Here is a 25,369-nt window from a genome sequence, read left to right on the forward strand (position 1 = left end):
TGTTTTTAATTAACACTACCTTTTCTTTTTACAGTTGTTGAGAATATGCAATGCAAAATATTCACCAATTTCACAATTACTACCAGTTCAATTCAGGGAAAGTGATTATATTCTTTTAGTTGTACAATGATGCTCATACCTTCACGCCTCCCCCATTAAAATAAACTCACTGCCCAGAAAAGTTCCTATAGAAAATTTCAAATTGCTGTTGTCACTATGATTAAATGAAGGAAATGCTCAAGGAATATACTTTTTGACTACTTTAGTGCAACTATTGTTGGATATTTTTGGTTTATGGTTAAAAGATTATTTCGGTACAATACGTTCAGGGGTTTATCTAGCCCTATGGTTCCAGAAACGTTGAAGTCCATTGCACTTTGAAATTGTATTCTACAGTTTCCTTCTTTTGATCAGGATTTTTCTGTGGGATCTTTGATCAGTATATTCAATAATGGTGGTCTGATAGTAACCAGTTCTAGTCTCCTGGCAAACGAGGCAATTAGATACACATTCTGTACCCTCTTTCTATCCCTCACTCTCATTCTTTCTTGAAGTGAACAGAGACCATTTGTCATGGCTGCTTGTATGCTTTTCAGACCCTAGGCACCATGCCATGAACTAAGAGATGGAACAGAAGCATTAAACACATTATTAGGCCAATTAACTGATCTGTCCTGTGAAACCATGATTTAAAATTCCAAACCGAGAAACCAAATTCCATGAGATTCTGGTTGTCCATAACACCAAGCTCAACAGGTACATTTTTAAAAATCACTGTTGTATCTATCACACAATATTTTTCCAATTCAACTTCTGTCAGGTGAACAAGTAATTAACATCATTAACCAGCACATTAATTAATGTGCTATAAAGTATCCCTAACAATCTCCAACTTGATGTGGACTAAGGGTTATTTTTCTCTGATAAGAATTTTCAACTCCCCAAATGGCATACCACAGGGAAAGTACAACAAACCTAGTCTTGAAGCACAAGGCAATTCCATTTCCAAATAGCTGATAAAGAAGTTGAAAGTGAGCCTTGAGTCTACTTGAGAAAAGGTATGGAAGATGGGTATATTCTGGTCCCTAGCCTCTTCCCAAAACCCAACACAGTGCTGTACCAATTAGGGCTGTGTACTGCCATAGCCAGAACGTCAACAAGGATCCCCTTCTGTCTTCATCACAATACGGCAGCTATGTATAAGAGAAAGTAGAGTGAGCAGCTAAGAGTCATGTTAACAAGCAACTAAGAAGCATGCGCTCGTGACAATCAAAATGCAAAAGGAAGGGTTCCCATGCTTATTTCAAACTCAAATATCAACTGGAGGCAAAGACACCGAAGTTATGGAAATGATCCAAACTACATTTCAAATTTTGAGTTTAAGAGTGATTTGAGGAATTTTCCTTGGCCAGTGAGGTATAGAAGTTGAAAAATGAGAAATATCTGTGAATTACCACTTAATCAAGTAATCTAAATGCAGGCTTCTTATGTCCTTTAGGGTCTTAGATTGTATTCTTTTAATAGACAGGAGACAAGTCTACCAGGTTTCTCTTTTGACGCAATATACCTACCTCAGCAATGATACTTTGAAAGCTTGAACTCTCCCAAACATGTTTCTATAGGCAATGGCCTTTCAAATGAAAATGGATGAATTATAAAAAAAAACTGACATCAATTCTTCAGTTTCAGACACTTTCAATAATAAGAATTTCAAGTTTTTTTTTCCAGAACTTATTATCCCTGTTCAACTTTATAAAGACCTTTAAAAGGACCTCAAAGGCCTCCTGGATTCAGAAGAATATTGATCACTATTCTCTCTGAATTTACTTTGGAGTTTCTCCCCTTCAGTAACTAGGAATATTGTGTACTGATGAGCTGCTTTAGGACACAAAGCAACTCTGAGCTGCGGGTCTAGTGGCCCTGAAGCAGGACTTTTCAAAGGGCTGCTCTGCTGAGCAATCGCTTTGCACACGGCAATTAGGCTCAACCAGCAGACAAACAGTTCCCCATCCTATGTATCTTCCTGTAATAAGGATTTGCAACAATATGTATCAAACTTAGAGCAATACTCAGATCCATGAAGCCCCCAATTTGGGGAAGTCACTCTAATTGAGGCTGGAATTTTCCAAGCTTTTGGACAGATGTATTTATTCAACATGTGGAGGTCTATGGGAAAATGGGATTCTAACTTTAAGAAGGTTTATAGATAGTAACAAATATTAGAAGCAAGTATGGAGTGATGGGGTTAGAGGAAAATGTGCACATAGCTCTTTATTGCCCCGGAGTTGTTAAAAATTCAAGATAATCACAACAAAAGGCACATATGGTTGGCGCTAAAAAGGCAGAGTTCATATCAAATGCTACACATTCTGTGAGTACTGGATACAACCTTACTTTTAGAGAGAAATGGACCAGGCATCAATAAGCCATGATTCTTTCAGAGCCATTCTTCTTTCTGAGCTAGTAGTTCTAAATGTACAGTTATCATGTGCCAGATATTGGAAGGTGAATTACGTATACTATCTCATTTTTCTACAACTACTGCATGAATAATAGCATATTCCCTATTTTATAGGACGTAAAGAGAGGTTACAAATTTGCCTAATGTATCACAACTAGCAAGAATCCAGGTTAATCTGATGTTTTAAACTCTGTTGAATCACTGTCCCTTTTCCATGGCACACCACATTTAATAATTTTCTAAGCTACATTGCCATCATGAATAAACATCCTGAAAAATGGAGAAAGGACTGAAGTTGTTAAGGATTTCTTCTTGTTTGAATCCACAATCAATGCTCATGGAAGCAGCAGTTAAGAAATAAACAATATATTGCATTGGGTAGATCTGCTGCACAAGAACTCTTTAAAGTGTTGAAAATCAAGGATGTTACTTTGAGGACTAATGTAAGTATGACTCAAGCCATGGAATTTTCAGTCTCCTCAAGTGCATGTGAAAGCCACATGGATATTGAATAAGGCAGACAGAAAAAGAATCAATGTGTTTGAATCATGCTGCTATCAAAGAGTATTGAAAGTACCAGGGATTGGAAAATGAATCAACAAATTTGTTTTGAAAGAAGTACAGCCAAAATGCTCCCTAGATGGGGGTTCATCACATGTACTTTGGACATGTTATCAGGAAAGGCCAGTCCTCCAGAAGAACATAAAGATTATTAGGATAGAGGGGCAGTGGAAAGAAAAAAGGCCCCTTAACATAACTTCCTGCATTACAGCAACACAGAAGCCATAGCAGAATAACAAAATGAGACATGGTGTGGGCTACTCCAAACCTTAATATACCATAAAGAGCACATACTCATTCTCTAGATACCCAGTATTTATGGGAGGGAGACTTAGCCTGATCCTGAGAACTTAAATCACTTTCCATAACTCTTGACTTCTGGGGAGGAGCTAGGCTCACGAAGATCACCTTCGAGTCTAATGCAGCAGAAAGGCACTTGTGGTGTCTATATTATTTACTTATACATTTTTGTACAGTTTGGCACAGCACATATCAGATGCCAATCAGATTTAAGAAAAAGTTCCTTGAATATAAAATGAAATACCTACAGGAAGAAGAGAAGTTTCCCCTTGAATTTTCATTGAGAATGAGAGAGAGAAAGACAGACAGACAGAGAGAGAGAGAGAGAGAGAGAGAGAGAGAGAGAGAGAGAGAGAGAGAGAGAGAGAGAGAGAGAGAGAGAACAAATGTTAATCTCCTTGGAGCTACAGCTGAATATTAAGTAGAAACATCTTAGAGAAACTAGCCCAAGAGCTATATGAATTCTAAACTATGAAAACAAGACACTCTGTAGAACACTGTGAAAGCGAAAAGTGATAAGTTTGCTTTATAAAAGAAACAAAGCATTTTCCTCTAGGGAGGCAGAAAGTATGATGGGAAATCTGCACACAATGGACTTCTGAAAAAATTCATGTGTTGGCTTAAAAACAAAAATAAAAACAACTCAAACCCTACAGTGTTGACAAGGATAAATGCTCAGTATTGACATGGAACAAATGCTCTTGTATGTGGGCCCTTGCTATTTCTAAAAAGCAAAAATATCAGATTCCGTTTCCTTCCCAGCCTGATTTAATGTTTTTTGCTAGATACCACCTGCACCTAAATCTCTACCATGTTGGGAGCCCAGTCCTAAAACTCCTTCCTGTTGTCATTCGCCTAGTTAAACAATGGTGACAATGCTTTATAATTTATTATTACAGGTTTATTGACATAATTCACATACCATACAACGCAATAGTATAAACATATTAAAATGAGTTAGGCAAATATCACCACAATCAATTTTAGAACATCTTCTTCATTCTTACACTCATGATTAGTTTTCCATTTCCCCCCAACTTCCTCTATGTCCTGGATTTCATCTAAAAAAAGGACATGCAAAAATTCCCCCAACAGTCAACCTCACTGCCATTTAGTCAAATCTGACAACAATAAAACATGCAAAAACCTCAACACAATAGAGCATAAATAATAAAAACCAAAACAAATTTAAAATGGATCAAAAGGGAGAACAAATAAGAAAGTGCTAAATTTTAACCCGATAATATCAGCATGAATCCACTTTCTAAAACATTCTGCATGATAGCAAGGCTATTCACATCCCTGCTCACTGGTCAGAAGGGCTTCTCCAGAGGCTTCATCCACATGAGGATGTTGAAAATGGACTTTGGGATTTCACTGTCATCCATAGCCTTCTGCAAACTGGGCCCTCAGAATTTAAGATCTAATACAGTTCTCCCTCATCTGAACATGGATTTTATTACTTACAAGCCTTAGATCACACAGGGTTGTCTACTGCTTTCATGTGGACTGAGCTGGCACCTTACTTAGATGACTGCTTGCTTTATTTAACACATGCCCTTAAGACCTCAGACATTATTCTTTCTGATAGGCACGATCAGATTTCTTCACATTTTGCTATAACACTGATGTCTTAAGTGAAAGCAGGTATCTAGTATTACCCCCAACACAAGAACTAATTAAGTGTGACCTCCGGTCTATGTCAGAGACACAATTCCTTGGGAAATATTGTAAATATTTTCATGGGCATTTAGTAATCCTATTGATAGTATCATTAGTTAACCAATGGTATAGAATTTAAAATACTGTTTAGAAAATGAAAGTATACATATATAGGACAAAGTTTTAGACTAAAACATTTAAGATGTTGACTTGCATAGATAAAAAAATTCAAGTGGGCACTATTTATACAAACAATGAGAATTGGGACTAGGAAAAAACTTTCAATAATGTTGATTTATTAAGGAAAAACTATGTCTGCTGGACTAAGACATGTCATAATAAAGCAAAAGAGAATATGATATAGCAAATATCTGGTTGTTTGAAGTTGTCAATTATTGGGCATCCTCAAACAGGAGATTTGAGCCCAAATCCAAAAACTTCCAAATGATAACATTAGAATAATAGTATTTGTTTCTTCTCATATAGGGTATTTTACCCTTAAGTCCAAGGGAGTATTTCATTTCCTTTAGTCTGCTTCAGGTATGTTTAAGGTAAAGTCTGGTGTGGTACATGAAGTATGTTATATACTGTAGCATATGATCTGCATCACCAAGAGATACTAGGTCAACAATACCTGATTAGGATCAGAATACCAAGCTTGTCCTCCCATTAGGGGTGGGGGGTGTCTACATAATTGATGTTAATGATTTTTTTTGAATGGTGGGCTTGTTTACCTACCAACAGAAGTGAGAATGACATTCTTCCCCCATCTCTGAATGTAAATTTCCATTAAGGTTCACGGAGAATACTTTTTAGGAGTGTCTGTTGATTTGAGGTGACCGTTGAACAATGGGAATGGATTGGTCTTCTTCTTTTAACAACATGAGAAACTCCAGCTGAGGTGAGGCCTCCTGTAAGTGGTTTTTAAGATGTACCAAGTAAGGGGACGATAAATGGATCATGAGTATTAGGCAGGCACACTACCTTATTGCTTTAGAGACTGGATTAGAAGATCAAATGACCCGAGAACAGAAGCCTGCCTTTGTGTTGGTATTTATCCTTATAGTAATTGTGTCATACAATATTTGTCCATTTGTGATTGACTAACTTCATTCTGCATGATTTCCAGGTCCATCCATGTCATGAGGTGCTTTGTTGTTTCATCACTGTGTTTTAGGGATACATAGTGTGGCAATTATATAATCTCCTGGCAACTTGAGAAGAGGTGGAGGCTAGCCTGCCAATCAGGCCATAGCCATTGAGGCTTCCGTGTGGGGATCGCCTTCTCCTAAGAATTCTGGGAACTCCTGTTTTCCGTGCTGGAGGCAGGAGACTCTACTTTTTCTGCCTGCTGACAAGCTCCTTGGAGATACACAGTTGCAGCCAAAGCCCTGGAACTGGAGGAGCCACATGGAGACCTTCGCCAGCACTGAGATGCTTCCACCACCACTGGATCCACAAGACCTTCTGCCCACCACCCTGTGATCTGCCTGTATTCAGCATCATTGCATGGCTGTGTGAGTCTAAAGAGGAATGTATGGACTAGTATTGACATATGGGGTAATATCAGGCTTATGGACTTGATCTGGACTGGGGTGGATGTTTTCTTAATATACAATTGCTCTGATATAATGTTCTCTCCGACACACACATGAGTGTCTCTGGAGTTGTTTCTCTAGTCAACTTGAACTAACACACAGTATTTCATTGTGTATATGTACCAGAGTTTCTTTATCTATTCTTCATTAATGGTATTTGGACTGTTTCTAGTTTTTTGTTATTGTGAAATGTGTTACAATGAACACGGGAGAACATATGTCTTTTCATTCCATGTCTCTTACTTCTTCAGGGTATATACTCCGTAGAGGTATTGATTGGTCATATGGGATTTCCATTCCCAGTTGTTGTAGGTAGTACCATATTGCTTTCCACAAAGGTGTACATGTTTACATGCCCGCCAGGAACGTATGAGAGTACCAGTCTCTCTGCATTCTCTCCAGCATTTGTTTCTGTGTTTTTTTTTAAATTAGGCTACTGTTGTCTGTGTAAGGTGACATCACATAGTTGTTCTGATTCGCATTTTCCAGATGGCAAGTGATTGCGAGCACTTTTTTCATATGTTAGCCATATGAACGTCATTTGGGGTGCATTTCAAGATTTTAGAAGCTTACCTGACATATAGTAAGAACTCTAACAAAAAGTTAGCCATTATTAATATTATTGCTATTATTACAATTACTCCCACTGTTAGGATTCTATGTATTTAATGAGTACTGGAGTCGGAATTAGCAGAGGTATATGACTCAGCATCCAGTCTGCTCCCTGGGCTGAGTGCCCTTACTTAAAGTGAAATTATACCTCTAAGACCTTTCATGACTCTATGGTTCTAGAAATGCAGGTCCACTCAAAATCTCACTGCCACTGTGATCTTGTCGACTCATAGTGACCCCATAGGATGGGGTAAAATGTTAAAACTGTCCCTGTGGTTTCCAAGCTTAGAGCTCTTTACTGGAGCAGAAATCCTTGTCTTTCTCGAGGAGTGGCTGGCGGGTTCCTACTGCAGACCTTGCAGTTAGCAACCCAATGTGTAACCACTACACCACCAGGGATCCTGTGGGGGCATAGCTTAGATCAGGTTCCATGATGCAACTACTATCCTCAATAGTTATGTCAGAACTGTAAGTTACAAAAGAAAGAAAAAGCCACAAGTGTACGCTTCTGTTTTTAACACATTTCTAAGGCTTGCCTGCAAATCTTTGCTTTCTGATTGACTTCTTTATTTCTCACAAGATCACAAAACAAAAACGAAAAAACTAAAATTAGGACCAACTTTCATTCTAATTCTTTCGCTAACATAGCATGCATTGGAGTCACCAAAATACATGAATCGGGGTCCCCCAATCACCAATGTGCCACACTTTTCAACAGGGATGCCGTAACTACTTGCAAGTTGTGGTCTGTAGATATTTTATCTTTCCTGGGACTGATGTCTGTGGATGCTACATCCTTCCTGTGAATACTGTCTCTTTATTTCCTTGGGAATACTGTGTATGGATTTTTTCACCTTTCTTGGAAATGGTGTCTGTGGATTTGTGCTTTGCTTTGGAATAGGGTTTATGGATACTGTATGTAACTTTGTATGCTCTGCGTGGCTAAATCACTTCCCAAACTGAGTAACACTGAACTCTTGAATATTGTTCAACAGTGATTTCTTCTTTTAAGCTGCTTTCCCTGCCCAGATTCTGAGGGAGAACTGACATGTTTCTTGTGATATTGCGTTTGTACATTTTTCAATTGGCGAGCTCCTTAATATTGTCTCCAGATTGAATGAATCTCCTGTTTAAAATTGTGTTAAAAATATTTCAAAACTACACACTCACTGCCCCTGGGTCAACTGTGGCTCATAGAACAGAGCAGAACTGCCCCTGTGGGTTTCCTAGGCCAAATCTATATCGCAGCAGACAGCTTGCTTCCACTGAGGGGCTGCTGATTTTGAACTGCTGACATTGGAGTTAGTAGCCCAATGGATAACCCACTGTGCCACTAGAGCTCCTTTAATAAATAGAATATTGATGCATATTATATACATTATGTCCATTTTCTGAAGGGTATGCTGGGGTGTGTGCCTGGCACATTGGGGGGAAAGGAAAAAATATTAATCAGTAAATTGAACTTTGGTCTGGGAAAATGGCCTGTGGCATAACATTTGTAAATTATTAATGAGGTGAGGCAATTGGCAATCGTTGCTGCTAAATAAGATGGAAACAGGAGGAGCACAAAACATAATGTTTAGACTAAAGTCATTACTTCTAAGTGTCTTAGAGTATCATGCCTAGCACTGTGGTAAATAAATTTTCACCTTTGGATACATAAACCCATGTAAATTTCTGAATACTTTCTGTGATTATAGCATATATATACTGCAAGAATTCTTCAATCTTACCCACTTTCCTATATTCTTCACTTCCAATATTTTTCCTGAAATAAGAATACCCACTTCCGTTTCAGTATGAAGTTACAGTCACCTAGTTCTATCACCAATCTTGTTGCTGCTCTTCCAATCATGCCAGCATTAGCATCCCTGTGTTCATTCATGCACCTTTACAGGTGAAAGAAAGTCGCGGAGGTAAGGAATATCCGCTTTGGGGGAATAACCACAGAATTTAGCTACCATAGTCCCAGGATTTTGAAGGACCAGGGTAAAGTCTATCTTGATATATGTTTTGTGGGCACTTGAAAACAATGTGCATTCTACTGTTGCTAGTTGGAATATTCTATAAGTGTCAGATCCTATTGTTTGTTGGTGTTGCTGAATTCTTCTCTTTATGGATTTCTCCCTAGTTGATTGATCAGTTTTGAGAGATGGGATTTTTATGTATTTAACTATAACTATGAATTTGTGTGTTTCTCTTTTCAATTCTTGATTCAAGAATGCAAGTTTGATTCCACATATTTTTCAGCCCTGTCTTTTGGCACAATCACAATTAGGGTCGATATGTCATCTTGGTGAATTAACACTTTTATCATTATGTGATCTCCTGCTTTAGTAATTTTCTTTGCTCTAAAGTCTGCTTTAGTTTAAATTAATATAGTCACTCATTTTTCCTCTAATATTTGTATATTTTTCCATCCATTTATTTTCAACCTGCCTGTATCATATTTGATAAGTTTATTGTAGATACTATGTAATTAGGTGATGTTTTAAAATGCAATTTTCCACTTTCTTTCTTTTAATTGGTATGTTTTGACCATTGACTTTAATATAGTTATTACTAAGTTACTTCTTATTTTTGTTGATTATGCTTTCTCTTTTTTCCCCTTGACTTCCAGTGGGTTACACGAACATTCATCAGAATTACATTTTTGTATAAACATTGTATATACACTAAGAACTACAAGGTCAGCAGTCTGAACCAACCAGTTGCCTTCTGCTCCAATAAAGATTTACAACCTCAGAAAGCCTAGGGGGCAATTCTACTTTGTCCTATAGGGTCTCTATGGGTCAGAAGTGACTTGATGGCAATAGATGGCTGGGAAGTGTTTTTTAGTACCTGTCTATCTAGCTTTGTGTTTTTAAATGAAGTAGATTATTTTTAGCATTAGCGAGCTAGACACAGTTTTGATAATTCCAATTTTGGAGGCAACATCAAAAGCATAATAGCGAGGAGCTAGTCAAATATATGCCTTCTTCTTGCCATCTGGCCTGTTCAATATGTTGATCTTGGCTACATCAATGTCATAGAGCTTCTTCATACCCTCTTTCATCTGGGGCACATTGGCCTTGACATCCACAATGAACACCGTGTGCTTTTATCTTCAATCTTCATGGCTAACTCAGTGATCACAGGGAACTTAGTGATGGCATAGAGGTGAAGCTTGCTTCTCCCAAGGGCATTCTTCAGAGGATATTTGTGTTGCCTTCTTAGCCTCAGTGTCTTTGGCAAGAGGAAAGCGGGTGAAGTGCAGAGCTTCTTTTGTGTGTGTGTGGCTGTGGATGCCTTTTAGCATGGCCTTCTTGATTTTTAACACCTTAGCTTTGGCTTCAGTATTGGGAGGGGCAAGGGGTTCCTTCTTTGCTCTCAGACCATCTTTGTAAGAAACTCTTTCTAGAGCTTTTCTAGTGGTTGCTCTGGGTCTTATTGATACATACAAAACTCATAACCATACCCTATACAGGGTAGAACTGTCTAGTGGGTTTCTGTTACTATAACTCTTTACAGGAGTAGGAAGCCTCATCTTTCTCCTGTGGAGAAGTTAGTGGTTTCATATTGCTGACTTTGTGGTTAGTAGTCCTGTGCTTATTAACCCACTACATCACGAGGGCTACAGAGAGAGAGAGAGAGAGAGAGAGAGAGAGAGAGAGAGAGAGACAGAAAGAGAGAGAGAGAGATAACATGAGGGGGTGGAAAATGTGAATTAAATCAAATTAACAGATAACAGGAATTTTCCCTAACCTCTTAGAAGTCCCCCATACATATCTTGGAAATGTAATAGTGTCATCATACAACCAATTCAAGTAGAGAAAATAAATCTATTCTTCCGTAACACCCTTATATCTTCCCCCCATTTATAATTGTCTTAAGCAGTCCTCTACAGATATTTGGAACCACACCAAACAGTGTTCTCATTTTTGTTTCACCATCAAACATAATTTACAAAGCTCAGGAGTGGAAAGAAAGTCTCTTCTATTTACCCATATTTTTACTTACCATGTCATTTTGTTTTTCATTCTTAATAGTCTATGCTTCCTATTTTTATCATTTATTGTCTGTTTAGAGAAATTCAGTTACTCATTAGTTTAGGGTAGGTAAGTCTCTGATGCAATATTTTAATCTCTCCTTCACTTCTGAAGAATATTCATTTTGGATAATTTTGTCATTGCTGTTTTGAAATCTTTGTTAGGCAAATCTAACTTCTCTGCCATTTCAATGTTGGCATGTATTGATTGATAGCCTTTAAACACTTTTGAAATTAAGTTTAAGATCTTGATTTCCTGGTAAGATGAGTTATTTTAAGCTAAACATGAAAATTTTAAGTTCTGAGAATCTAGATCTTATTTTACCTTCTCTTTTAGCTGGATTTGTTTAACATCTCTCCAGCAGGGGCTGGGAGTTTTTGCCTCATTACTCCAAGTGAGGGTAGAAGTCCAGGTTCCTCACTCAGCATCTACTGATATCTGATGGGAGGTCAGTTCCTTATTATTGATGAGCAGGTGTGGGAGCTCTTCTTGCTCATGTCATCTCCACTGAGGATTGTGGAAGTGGCCTTGTTACTGCTGGGTGTTGATAATAGTTATTATCAGTAGACTTCCCTGCTATCACCTCAGTAGGGATGTGGTGCCTCATAACTGTTGGGTTAAGGAATAGAAATCTAAGTATCCCACACAATTTCACCCGACACAGTAGGAGAATGCGGAAATGATACTTTGCCTTCTCTGATCCACTTTGGCGAACGTGTTAAGATGATTCATGAAAGCCTCCTTAAGGTGATAGTTTAGGTGTCCCACTCGACCTGGAATAAACATGAGTAGGGTCACAGTGCCCCCCCCCCCATGGTATTTACCTTGAGTTTGTCTATGTGTTTCCCATCTTACTAAGCTGCTGTTTCCTAGCTTTTGGGCTAGAGAGAGCATGATTCTTTGTTTTTAAACATTTTATTAGGGACTCATGCAACTCATCACAATCCATACATACATCAACTGTAAAAAGCACATCTGTACATTCTTTGCCCTCATCATTTTCAAAGCACTTGCTCTCCACTTAAGCCCTTTGCATCAAGTCCTCATTTTTCCCCTCCATCCCCGCTCCCCCCTCCCTCATGAGCCCTTGTTAATTTATAAATTATTATTTTGTCGTATCTTGCCCTGTCCGGCATCTCCCTTCAACCCCTTTTCTGTTGTCCGTCCTCCAAGAAGTAGGTCACATGTAGATCCTTGTAATCGGTTCCCACTTTCCAGCCCACTCACCCTCTACCCTCCCCGTATCGCCCCTCACACCCCTGGACCTGAAGGTATCATCTGCCCTGGATTCCCTGTGCCTCCAGCTCCAATCTGCACCAGTGTACAACCTCTGCTCTATCCAGACTTGCAAAGTAGAATTCAGATCATGATAGTTGGGGGGGAAGAAGCATTTAGGAACTGGAGGAAAGCTGTATTCTTCATCGGTGCTACATCGCACCCAGACTGACTCATCTCCTCCCCTAGACCCCTCGGTGAGGGGATCTCTAGCGGCCGACAAATGAGCTTTGAGTCTCCAGTTTGCACTTCCCCTTTCATTCACTGTGATAAGATTATTTTTTTCTGATGATGCCTTATACCTGATCCCTTTGACACCTTGTGATCGCACAGGCTGGTGTGCTTCTTCCATGTGGGCTTTGTAGCTTCTGACCTACATGACCGCTAGCTTATCTTCAAGGCTTTATGACCCCAGACGCTATATCTTTTGATAGCCGGGCACCATCAGCTTTCTTCACCACATTTGTTTATTCACCCGCTTTGTCTTCAGTGGTTGCGTCGGGAGGGTGAGCATCATATAATGTCAATTTAATAGAAGAAAGTATTCTTGCATTGAGGGAGTACTTGAGTGGAGGCCCAATGTCCTTCCGCCATATGAGCATGATTCTTTTGACACATTTTTGTGTGGTGTAGGGAGGAGGAGATACATGTGCATTTGCATCTTAAGACTACCCACTTCTTTTGCTTCAAGTGTGATATTTATGAGGCAAAAAGAAAATCTAAGAAACTCACCCCATGCCAATCATCAGATTCTAACGTATCTAGATAGTCTGATTTCACCTCTAGACTTCTCAAGGTTTGGGTTCTCTCTCTTTCTCTCTCTGCCTCTCTCTCACACACACACACACACACACACACACACACTCACAAGGCGGCTTCAAATTGTTCACAGAAAAATGCCATTATCCAGCACTGAAGCTGTAGCTCAGGAAGTGGGGCACATCTGATCAGGAGCAAACAAAAAGAAAAGGAGAGAGTGTAACATACCATAGCTCACCAAGTCCTGACAACAATATCCAGTTCAGAGCAGTCAATATACAGAGGGATCACAAAGGATTGCAGTGACGTGTCCCTTACTGACACAGCACAAAGCGGGGCAGCACTGGGGACACGGTGTGGGAGATGTGCCCGATCGGGCCTCACTGCACCGGGGTGAGCACTAAGGGTGTATAGTGGAGCAGCAAGGGAGCAAAGCTACGAAGTCCCCGAGGAATGCCAAAAGTGGATTTGGGGGTCATGGCGTGCCACCCCAGTGAACTCAACTGGAAAACCCTCATAAAGGTCAACGGACACACCTGGCACTGTTTAAACTGTTTGAGGGATGTTTCAGCTTTTGCTGTGGGGTTTTCTTTCTTTCTTCCTGGTTTTGTTTTGTTGTATTAGTTGTTGTTGATTTATTTTTTGTCTTCTTTTTTTGTTATGTTTCGCTCTACTTTGTTTTTACATGTATTATCGTCTATGTAAGTCTATCTGGACAAGATAGGTGGGATGAACAATCCAGAAAAAACAATGGGGTCGATGTTTCCAGGGGGACACAGGAGTGGGAGGGATGGGAGGGAGGAGGAGGGTGCCAATAAATCCAGGGATCAGAGAAGAATAAGTGGTCTAAAATTGATGGGGAGTAAGGTGGGTGGAGTATGCTTGCAGGGGCTCAATAAAGGGCAATGTAGCTGAGAGGAATTACTAAAACCCGAATGAAGGCCAAATATGATAGTAGGATTGGAGGACAGTAAAAGGAAATAGAAGAAAGAACTAGAAGTCAAAGGATATTTACAGCGGTCTACATACAGAAATGTGTATATGTAAATAAATTTGTATACTATGACAGGGGAATAGATCTATGTACATATATTTATTTATAAAGTATAATGGTAGTGGATGGACATTGGGCCTCCACCAAATTACTCCTTCAATGGAAGAACAATTTCTTCTACTAGCATGGCACTCTGTGATGTTCACCTTTCCCGACACAATCTCTGCAGACAAAATGGGTGCTTAAGCAAATGTGAAGAAAGCTGATGGTGGCCAGCTATCAAATGATATAGCACATGGGGTCTTAAATGCTTGCAGATAAACAATCAGCCATCTAGTTCAGAAGCAACAGAGCCCACATGGAAGAAGCACACCAGCCTGTGTGATCATAAGGTATCAATGGGATCAGGTATCATGCATCAAAGACCCAAAAAGAGAACAAACAAATAAAAAGCATATCAATGGGAATGAGGGGGAGGGCAGAGTGGAGATCCAAAGCCCATCAGTAGTCAGTTGGGCAACATCTGTCAAAATGGTCGCAAGGAAGAGAAAAGCCAGTCAGGGTGCAGTAAAGCACCAATGAAAGACACAACTTTATTCTAGTTCTTTAATGCCCCCCCACCACCATCCTATTACCATACCCCAATTCCATCTTAAAAAGCTGGCTAGATAAGAACATGTATACTGGTACAGAAAAAAGCTCACGACACAGGGAATCCAGAACAAATAAAACCACTCAGGACCAATAGCGGAGCAGCCATAGTAGGAGGGTAAAGGTGGGGAGGAGGGGGGAGGAAGGGGGAATGGGTCACAACAATTGGCATATGCCCCCCCCCTCCCAGGAGGACAGACAGCAGAAAAGTGGGTGATATGAGACAGCAGTCGGTGTAAGACAGGAAAAAAGAGAACAATTTATAAATTATCAACGGGACATGGGGGAGAGTGGGGGTGGGTGGGTGATGAGGAACTAATGCCAGGGGCTCAAGTAGAAAGAAAATGTTTTGAAAAAGATGATGACAACATATATACAGATGTGTTTGACAAAATGTATATATGTACAGATTGTGACAAGAGCTATAAAGAACCAAACAAAAGACTACTGCTAAAAATTCCATGTTCTTTTAAAACAGTGGTTCTCAACCTGTGGGCCACAACCACTTTGGGGGTCAAACGACCGTTTCACAGGGGTTACCTAAGCCCATTGGAAAACACATATTTCCGATGGTCTTAGGAATCAAGACACCATTCCTCTATCTGTCTCCAGGTGGGTCTGCCCACATTCAGATATGCCTACCTATGAGTACCCAGCATGAAGAGGGTTACCCATGCTACACCATACTTCAAGACAAAATTCCACTTAGTTTTAATTGGAAATAAATATTTCATAATATATAATTACAATATACATTGTTTTGTGATTAATCACTATGCTTTAATTATGTTCAATTTGTAATAATGCAAATACAACCTGCAGATCAAATATTTAAATTATGATTCATGACAGTAGCAAAATTACAGCTGTGAAGTAGCAACAAAAATAATTTTAGGGTTGGGGTCACAACATGAGGAACTGTATTAGAGGGATGCAGCATTAGAAAGGTTGAGAACCACTGTTTTAAAATGTAATAGGTCAAAACTTTTAATGGTGGGAACAGAGAAATGTTTGATGACGAGAAGGTACTATGTTAGTCTAACAAATAATCATAGTTGACAGATCCACACATAGAGCATATTTTTTTCTTTACCCATTCATTGTACACTGTAACCTTCTAGAAGAATGGCCTAAATTCAGTACAATGTGCCACTATTAGGTTAATGTATTATTGTGATTTTGAGTACCAGAATGCATAGAGGCTAAAGAAGGACATCATGCTTGGTAATGTAGAAGGGCAGTGAAAAAGAAGGCTATCAAGGAGAAGGATTGACACAGTGGCTGCAACAATGAGGTCAAACATAGGAACAACTATGAGGATGGCACAAGACTGGGCAGTGTTTTGTTCTGTTGTGCATAGGGTCACTATAGAGTGGAACCGATTGGATGGCACCCCCAACAACAAAAACAATAAAGCTTTATGTCTTGGCATGGACTCAAAGTACATGTACAGAGTACTTCCGTAATAAGAATGCATAGTTTAATGAAAAAGTCTACGTAATTTTTATAGGTCTAGTGCTCTGGAACTCTTAAAGTTTGAATCTCGTTCCCTCCATCATTGGGATGACCTCATGTAAATTAATATTTCTATGTATTAATTTCTAGGCACAGTAGGTAGATAATCATTGCTTGACAGAAGGACACATTAGGACATAGATAAAGAAGACCTGATTATCACAACTCATATTTCCCTAAACTTATTCTGAAGAAAGGCAATGAATTAAACACTTTGTTAGGATTTTATGTGCATAAAACTGGCTTAATCACAATCTAGTTTCAGCACTTATCCCCTACTTACCTAGTTTTCATTTTCCAACTTCAGTGAACTTGATTCAGTGCAATAGTTTATCTACTGTCTGTATTGTAATTTTATCAACTGATCCAACAATACCCTTTATAACATTTATTTCCCCCTTTAATATGGAACAGCGACTCAGCCTTTCTTTTCTTTTTCCCTTTGACATTTGTAACATTCAAAAATCAAGTCACTTTTGTGTCGGTTCTAAACAGTTCCTAATTCCAGGTTTGTCTATGTTTTCTCATGACTAGCTTCAGATTATGCAGTCTCATCAGAAGACTATGTAAATCGTGTTGCATTCAACTCAAAGTATCAATTCTGAAGCTCCACAAAGTCCACTTTCCCCTTATTAATCTTTCTAAAACTATATTTTATTTGTATTGGTGTCATTGCGAATGTACACCAGTTTATCAGTTTCTACATGTACAGTTTGGTGACACTGATTACATTCTTTGAGTTATGTAACCATTTTATAATCTAATCATTTGAGTTGTTATTTTCCATTTGATCCCCATATAGTTACTTTTTTGATAATGTAACAAGCACCTGCAAACTCACAACCCCAAAGGAAAACTAGAATTTTGGGAACAAGATATGTCTAACCAAAGGATCCTTCCACCTCTGCTCTACTCCTGATTTCCTCTCAGTCAGGGTAACCATCACCGTGAATCCTGTGCTCAATATCTCCTTGCATGTTTTTTGTATAGTTTTGTTACACCTATATGTAACCTCAAAATTATGTATTTTTATTTTAGTTTTTAACTTTGAAGAACTGTAACATGCTCTATGTAAGAGTTCAGCGTTTTTTTTTTTTATCTAGTAACATACTGCTAAGAGTGATCCACATTTTTTGTGTACAGATATAGGGCAATTGTTTTGGTGCTGTGTAATATTCAATGGCGTACATATATCACAGTATCTCAATCCATTTTTAATGTTGATGAGGATTTAAATTGTTTCTAAATTTTTGTAATGGTAACTGTTAAGATATTGACATAATTTTGAGTGATACACTGCAAAATTTACTTAAGCACAACAGCTTTGGATCATAAGATATATGGATGTTTTACTTTAGGAAAACATAGCAAGATGCATTACAAAGGGCTGGTAGCAATTTACATTTCTGTCAGTAACATATAAGAAACCATGTGGCTCCCTATCTTCCCAAGTACTTGCCCTTTTCAGTAGGGGTTCTCCATCTGAACTACAGAACATGATTTGAATGACTATTTCCTCAATTCTCCGAAGAATGATATTAAAACAGTTTATTCTCCCCAGTAACTGAAATTAAAACAGGTTGCTTAATATTGTAACTCTTCAATTTTTATCAAGCAACTGTCATAAAAGTATATCTTATTGTGATTTGATGTTCTTTACCTGATTAATGATGATGCAGAATCTCTCTTAAGTTTGTTGGCCATATGTATTTTCAATTCTATTAATGTGTCTAGAATGGTTAATACTTTCTTAATATAATACTTTGTAAATTGTGCTTTTAAATATTTTTGCTCAGAATGACCCTTAAATTCCCTTGTTCTTTAAATTACATTTTGATGAACAGAGCTTTAAATTTCCGTACAGTGCAACTAATGAATCTTTTATTTTATTATACCACTTTTGTGTATGAGGTTTAAGACATCTTTCACTCTCCAGAAGATAGAAAGAAAACCAGTAACATTGTAACTGTAAGAGCTTCTGTCAACACAGAATTATTTTCTGCTTTTAATTTTGTGTGGAAGCCATTTGTTTTCAGTAATGGAAGGCATTTGGAATGAAATGGGGTGCATTTTTTCAGATTCATGCAAGTATACTAAGCCCCCATCTGATGTCTACGTGTGCTGTAAGTGGGTAGCAGCTTCTCCTGAAATTCTACACACACAAAAATCACTCTCATTACAATCAAGTTGACCCTGAATTAAAGTGATCCTAAAAAAAAGTAACATTTTCCTTTTGGACACTCAAGGCTATAAATGTTTATGGGAATAGCAAATCTATTATTTCTCTACTGGAGCAGCTAGTGGGTTTATAATTTACGGTTAGCGGTCTAACATATAACCAACTACACCAGGAGTGTGTCCCAGAGGCTGAACCTGCAGCTGTTCACTATTATGGATCATGAAAGGGTTAAAGTTTTGTTTTTGATATTTCCACTTTTAGTTGATCTGGTTATGTGGTCTGAGATAGGATTCGTTTGTACTTTTTTTCATGAGGGTATTCATTTCTCCAGGTCCTTTAATTAAACAGTATATATTTTCCACTGATATCACATACGTCCTCTAAAATATATCAGTTTGATACATGCATGGATTGGCTAAATTTTTTGCAGCTTCCATACTTATTCGATATTGTATATGATGTCTTCTTTATGATCACTTTATTGAGGGCTCTTACAATTCTTATTAAATTTAATATGTTAATTGAATCAGGTATATTTGTATAATGTTGCCATCTTTTTTATTCTAGACAATCACTTTCTTTTTTTCATATTATCCTTTTTATTGAATTTGTTACTGTTACAGAGATCTCACATCACCAAAACCAGAGAATTCAAAGAAAGATAATAAATTATTATTATTTTCATATCTCACACCAACCAGTCGCCCTCCCCCCATAGTTTCTGTTGCTCTTCCCCCTGGAGTGGTGTGTGTGGTGGTGTGTCAATTATTATGATCGGTTTCCCCTTGTTCTCCCCTTCTCCCTACCCATCTGGTATTGCTATTCCCATTCCTGCTCCTGGTTGTGTATGCCATGAGCGCTTATCTCTTAAGTGCACCTGTGTAGATGCTCTGGTCTACCCTGAAGTGAGAGGCATCACTGGGGTCAAGGTGGTGGGGAGTGAGGAAGCCTCAAGGAACCAGAGAAAGTATATATGTTTCATCGGTGCTTTACTGTACCCTGATTAACTCATCCCTTCCCTGTGACCCCTCTGTGGGGGATGCTCCATTGTCTACAGGTGGGGGTCTTTGCTCGGACCCCCCTCATTCTCAACCACATGGTTTTGTTTGTTTGTTTTGGGTCTTTTGCTGCCTGTTACCCGGTCCCGATGATACCTCATGTTCACACAGGCTGGTGTGCTTCTTCCATGTTGCTTTGTTGCTTCTCTGCTGGATAGCCGCTTGTTTCACTTCAAGCCGTTAAGACCACAGACACTATATCTTTTAATAGCTGGGCACCATCTGCCTTCTTCACCATGTTTGCTTATGCACCTATTTTGTCTTCAGTGATTGTATCGGGAGGGTGAGCATCTCAGATTGCCAATTTGTTAGAACAAAGTGTTCTTGTATTGAGGGTGGCTATGAGCAGATGCCTAAAGCCCGTCAACTACCTCAGTGTATTGCCATATAAATATATGTAAATAAGCCAATACCTCTATTTTTGTGGATTCATGTATTTACATACTGTTAAAAATTTTTAAACTCGCTCTTTTTTTTTGCCATGGGGCCGGTACTTAGGCGCACACAAGCCAGCAGAGCCAGCATGCTGGTCGCTCAGAGCTGGGTTTATCAGAAGACCTATGTCACCCCTTGGAGACGCTTTGAGAAGACTCAGCTCGACCAGCAGCTGAAGCTGATTGGTGAGTATGGGCTCCAGAACAAGCGTGAGGTCTGGAGGGTCAAGTTCACTCTGGCCAAGATCCGCAAAGCCGCCTGGGAGTTGCTAATGCTGGACGAGGACCAGGGGTATCTGTTTGAAGGCAATGCATTGCTGCGGCAGCTGGTCTGCATTGGGGTGCTGGACGAGGGCAAGGTGAAGGTGGATTACATCCTGGCCCTTAAGATCGAAGACTTTCTGGAGAGGCGCCTGCAGAGCCAGGTCTTCAAGCTGGACCTGGCCAAGTCCATTCACCATGACCGAGTGCGAATCCAACAGAGCCACATCAGGGTCCGTAAGCAGGTGGTGAACATCCCCTACTTTATCGTACGCCTGGATTCCCAGAAACACATCGACTTCTCCCTCTGCTCTCCTTACGGAGGAGGACACCCAGGCCGCATGAAGAGGAACAATGCTAAGGGCCAGGGTGGAGCTGAAGCTGGTTAGAATGAGTAGTAGGATTAAGCCCACCCAGCCCCTCCTGGGGTCTAGTTTCCCAATTAAATAATAAAAGTAATCAAGAAGGTGGGGAAAAAATTTTAAACTCATTATTTGAATGCATTCTTCACAATAAGGAATTTAATACCAGTAGATTCATGTAATCCTCAAAATTATACTATGCAATAGGTGCTATTTCCTCCAATTTCATAGATTTGGAAAACTAAGGCCTACAGAAAGTACCACATTGGGGTTGGGACTAGAGTTCAGTGGGGGGCCTCTATTTTTTTTTCACTGCACTTTGCAATGAAGTGGGGGGGGGCACATACCTTAAGTAAGATATAGGTGAGAAAGGAAGAAAGGGACAATAACTGCTGGTGGTGATGTGCCTTCATCCACTATCACTTAATCACTCTTAAGCATCAAATAGACTGGGTTCTTGACTTGAGATCCCAGCCTGACTGCCTTTTCAGCCTTATCTCTGGTCAGGCAACCCCTCTTAAGTAAGGTTACTTGGCACCTTACCAGAATAGGTCCTTTGCTTTTTCTCCATTACCTTTACTCAGAATATCCTCTTCTTTCCCTTAGCCAGACATCTCCAATTTGAAGATAATGCGTACCGCAGCACAGGGTTCTTTATGTCAAAATATTGGCAAGTACCTGCATTTGGCTAAATAAAAAAGGATCAATCTTGCAATGTTTTCATTTTCTTTGATCTCCCCTTTCTCGTTGACACAAATTAGAATTTTGTTCTCTTTGTAGCACTTACTATTTCTTGTTCTGTATATAGGGATTTATATACACTTGTAAGCACATGTGGAGTCCTGGTGGTGTAGTGGTTATGCTCGATACTGAACTTCATGAAATGATCACTGAAGATAAGGGTGATACAGCAAAATGTGGTGAAGAAAGCAGATGGTGACCAGCTATCAATCAGAATAGAATCTGGGGTCTTTTTAAAGCAGCCATCTAAGGTGTCAACTAAGTACACATAAAAGAAGCACACCAGCCTTTGTAATCCAAAGATGACAATAACAGAATTCACCGATGACAAAGGGGAAAGTATCAGAGCCTAAATTGTGAATACCCAATTAGTAAAAGGTTATGGAGGACCATGGGATCCCAAACCAATCTGGAAGATACCTAGTCAGATTAAACCACTGGCAGATCCCCACTAGTCATAGGTAAGGTTCTCAAACAGCTTTACTATCAGATCGGGATCACTGTAATCATGATTATACTAAATCAAACTACTTTGTCAGTTGACCTCCCTTTTGACCAACCTGAAATTCTTCTAGGTGCAAGTATTTCCTGCTAGTGCCATGCCAAAAATTTCTTCTCTGATCTTTTCTTTCTAACTATTTGTATTATTATCTTTCTATTATTACTTTATCCTTCCCACTCCATTTTCTTTATTTTTTTATTGTTTCTATTGGGTTTTCCATTTTGTGAAGCACAAAGGTGTAGGTTCACAGAGATAAGAATGGATTCAAGTATTTGGAGGGAAGATTCAAGGGTTTGGGAGTGGATATAGGGAGGGAGAAGGGGCAGGGGAAAGCAAACAATGTATGTGAGAGAGGGGAGGGAAAACTGGAACTGGTGATGATTACACAATCCATTTTAAAAGTGATTTCACCATGGGGAAGGGGAGAAAATGTTCTCAAATTGATTTTGGTAATGATTATACAACTCTTCTTGATGTGATTGAACTCTTGAATTGTGTGATGTGTGGATTAGGTGCCAATAAAACTGTTTTTAAAAAGAGTAGATAGATAGGCAATCAGGATACCTGGAATCAAGTCTTAGTTCTGCCACTCCGAACTGTTGCAAGATATTTGAAAACTAATTTCAATTAAAGCTGGGAGTTGGGAGAGTACAATCTTCGTAAACCTTTCCCCCAGCAAAATGTCATATAATCTGCTCCAACAGGAATATCTGCCCATAGCCACTTCCTGTCTCAAGGATCAAAGCTCTAATGCTGAACATACAAATGTCAACCCAGCCTTCAAAATAATTGGTCAAAAACCACTGTACCAGCGGTTCTGAAACTTCCTATTGCCACGACCCTTTAATATAGTCCCTCATGTTGTGGTGCCCCCACAACCATAAAATTTTGTTTGTTTGTACTGTACAACTATAATTTTGCTACTGTTATGAATCAGGTGACCCCTGTGAAAGAGTCGTTCAACCCCCAAAGGTTTGAGAACCATGGCACTGAACTAAATGATCCCTACGTGTCCTCCCTGCAGCTACTCCACGCCACATGCTCGCTTTTTATTTTTCCCAACTGCATCTTTAATCTAATCATGTATTCTTCTATGAGGATGGCTAGGCCAGTAAGGTGCTCAGGGCTAAAATTTCTTGTCCTGGAGGGAAACTACTCAAGTGACCAAAGAAATCTGAAAAACCTCAGCACGTGCTCCACAGAGAAGTTTAGAAGCCAAAGAAGATCGATCCTTTCAAAGAATGATTCTGAGAAATGGTTTTAACATGTATGCTATGGAGAAGGCAAAATGCTGAGAGATAAATTTCTGAATTGGAGAGCTTTCCTCGACGGTCTGATGCTTTAGTTCGAAACATGAAACAAAGCTTTGATGGGATAAAAGGGTAGAGTAGAGAAAGGGGAGAGACAATCAATAGTCATTTTTAACCCAATATAATCTTAAAAAAAACTGGGTAATGAAGATAGAAGACTGAAGAACTAAGAAATTTGAATTATGCTGCTGGAGAAGAATACTGAAAGTATCATAGATTGTTTGAAGAACAAACAAATCTGTCTGGGAAGAAGTGCAGCCAGAATGCTCCCTAGAAGCAAGGCTGGTGAGATTTGTCTCATGTATTTTGGAAATGTTTTTTAGGAGGGGCCATCCCTGAAGAAGGACATCAAACTTTTAAAAGTAGAGGGGCAGCAAAAAAGAAAAAAGAAAGACCCGTAAAGAGATGACTTGGCACAACAACATCAACAGTGTACTCAAATTTAACAATTGTGCAGAAGGTGGGAGAGCATGTGATGTGTCATTCTATTGTACAAAGAGGGCTGCTAAAAGTCAGAAATGACTCTACAGCAACGAAAAGCAACAACTTGTAAGAAACGATTTCATAGAATACACAGAAGATAATGTACCATGAGTATGAAGCCCTGATTACTGGAGCAAGTGTTTGCTGAATTAATTTGTAAAATTACAATGCCAACGCTGCTTGTTCCATACTCCAGAGAAAGTATTTTCTACTGAAATCGTGTTCAGATTGCACCAGGAAGCCAATTATCAGCCCAGAATATTTTCTCCAAGAAAAAGCTGTCATTTCTTAGGACGCTTAAGGCTTAACATGCTTCAACCCCTATATGTCACCATTTTCTCTAATTTCTATCATTTAAAACTAGACAAAAATGATTTTCAATAATTCAAGTCCTACAGCTGTCACTTCACACTTGGAGAAGGGAAAATTTGGCTTTTTGCTATTGTTTATGAGAATACTTCAAACAGCTTGTTCAGAAAACTGAGTAAATTAATAATGCTGCTGGGAGAAAAAATCAAGAAATAAGCACTGGTAACAGCAAAATAAGGTAAATTCAATTTTTTCTTGGTTCTTACATCTTTTATCACTATCCAAACATACATCCATTTTATCGAGCACATTTGTACATAAGTTGCCATAATCATTTTCAAAACATTTTCTTTCTACTTAAATCCTTGATATCAGCTCTTTATTCTCCCCGCCCTCACCCTCCCTCCCTCCCTCATGAACCCTTGATAATTTATCATTGTTTTTTCATGACTTACACCAGCTGATGTCTCCCTTTACTCACTTTTCTAGTGTCCATCTCCCTGGGAAGGGGTTATATAGAGATCATTCTGATCGGCTTCCCCTTTCTCCCCCCTCCTTCCCCTTATCCTCCTGGTATCGGTACTCCCATTATTGGTCCTGATTGGGTTCATATGTTCTGAATTCCTTGTATTGTGAGCTCTTATCTGTACCAGTGTGCATACTCTGGTCTATCCGGATTTGTAAGATAGAATTGAGGTCACGATAGTGGGGGGGGGGGTAAACCATTAAAGTACTAGAGAAAAGTTGTATGTTTCATTGGTGCTATACTGCACCCTGATTGGCTGGTCTCTTCCTTGTGACCCTTCTGTAAGGGGATATCCAATTGTCTACAGATGGGCTTTGGGTTTCCACTCTGCACTTCCCCTCATTCACAATGATATGTTTTTTTGTTTGAGGTCTTTTATGCCTGATCCAGGATTCCATTGAAAGCTAATGATTACACAGGTTGGTGTGTTTCTTCCTTGTGGGCTTTATTGCTTCTCAGCTAGATGGCCACTTGTTTGTCGTCAAGCCTTTACGACCCCAGATGCTATACCCTTTGGTAGCCAGGAAACATCAGTTTTCTTCACCACATTTGTTTATGCACCCATTTTGTCTGCAGCGATCATGTTGGGAAGGTGAATATCACAGAATGCCGGGTTATTGGTACAAAGTATTCTTGAGTTAAGGGAGTACTTGAGTAGAGGCCCACTATCTGTCTGCTACCTTAATACTTAACATATCAATATAAGTACATAGATCTATTTCCCTCTCATAATATATAAATATATTTACATATGCATGTGCCTCTATTTCTACCTCTATAAATGTCCC

General features: G+C 39.2%; 2 protein-coding genes across 5 annotated transcripts in view; one reads left to right on the forward strand and one right to left on the reverse strand.

Moving 5' to 3' along the window:
* The window catches only part of ENOX2 (ecto-NOX disulfide-thiol exchanger 2), a 347,998-nt gene that overhangs the window by 154,981 nt on the left and 167,648 nt on the right, over window positions 1-25,369 (reverse strand). The window lies entirely within an intron of this gene.
* On the forward strand, window positions 20,177-20,737 carry LOC142434573 (small ribosomal subunit protein uS4-like). Of its 2 annotated transcripts, XM_075539261.1 has the most exons (2): window positions 20,177-20,273; window positions 20,394-20,737. In XM_075539261.1, the coding sequence occupies exons 1-2, from the start codon at window positions 20,177-20,179 to the stop codon at window positions 20,735-20,737; spliced, it is 441 nt and encodes a 146-aa protein (XP_075395376.1). The 2 variants fall into 2 exon arrangements, with proteins under 2 accessions (XP_075395376.1, XP_075395375.1); XM_075539260.1 differs by having other exon boundaries at window positions 20,177-20,737.

The sequence above is a fragment of the Tenrec ecaudatus genome, chromosome X, assembly GCF_050624435.1.
Source record: "Tenrec ecaudatus isolate mTenEca1 chromosome X, mTenEca1.hap1, whole genome shotgun sequence".
Taxonomy (NCBI): Eukaryota; Metazoa; Chordata; class Mammalia; order Afrosoricida; family Tenrecidae; genus Tenrec; species Tenrec ecaudatus.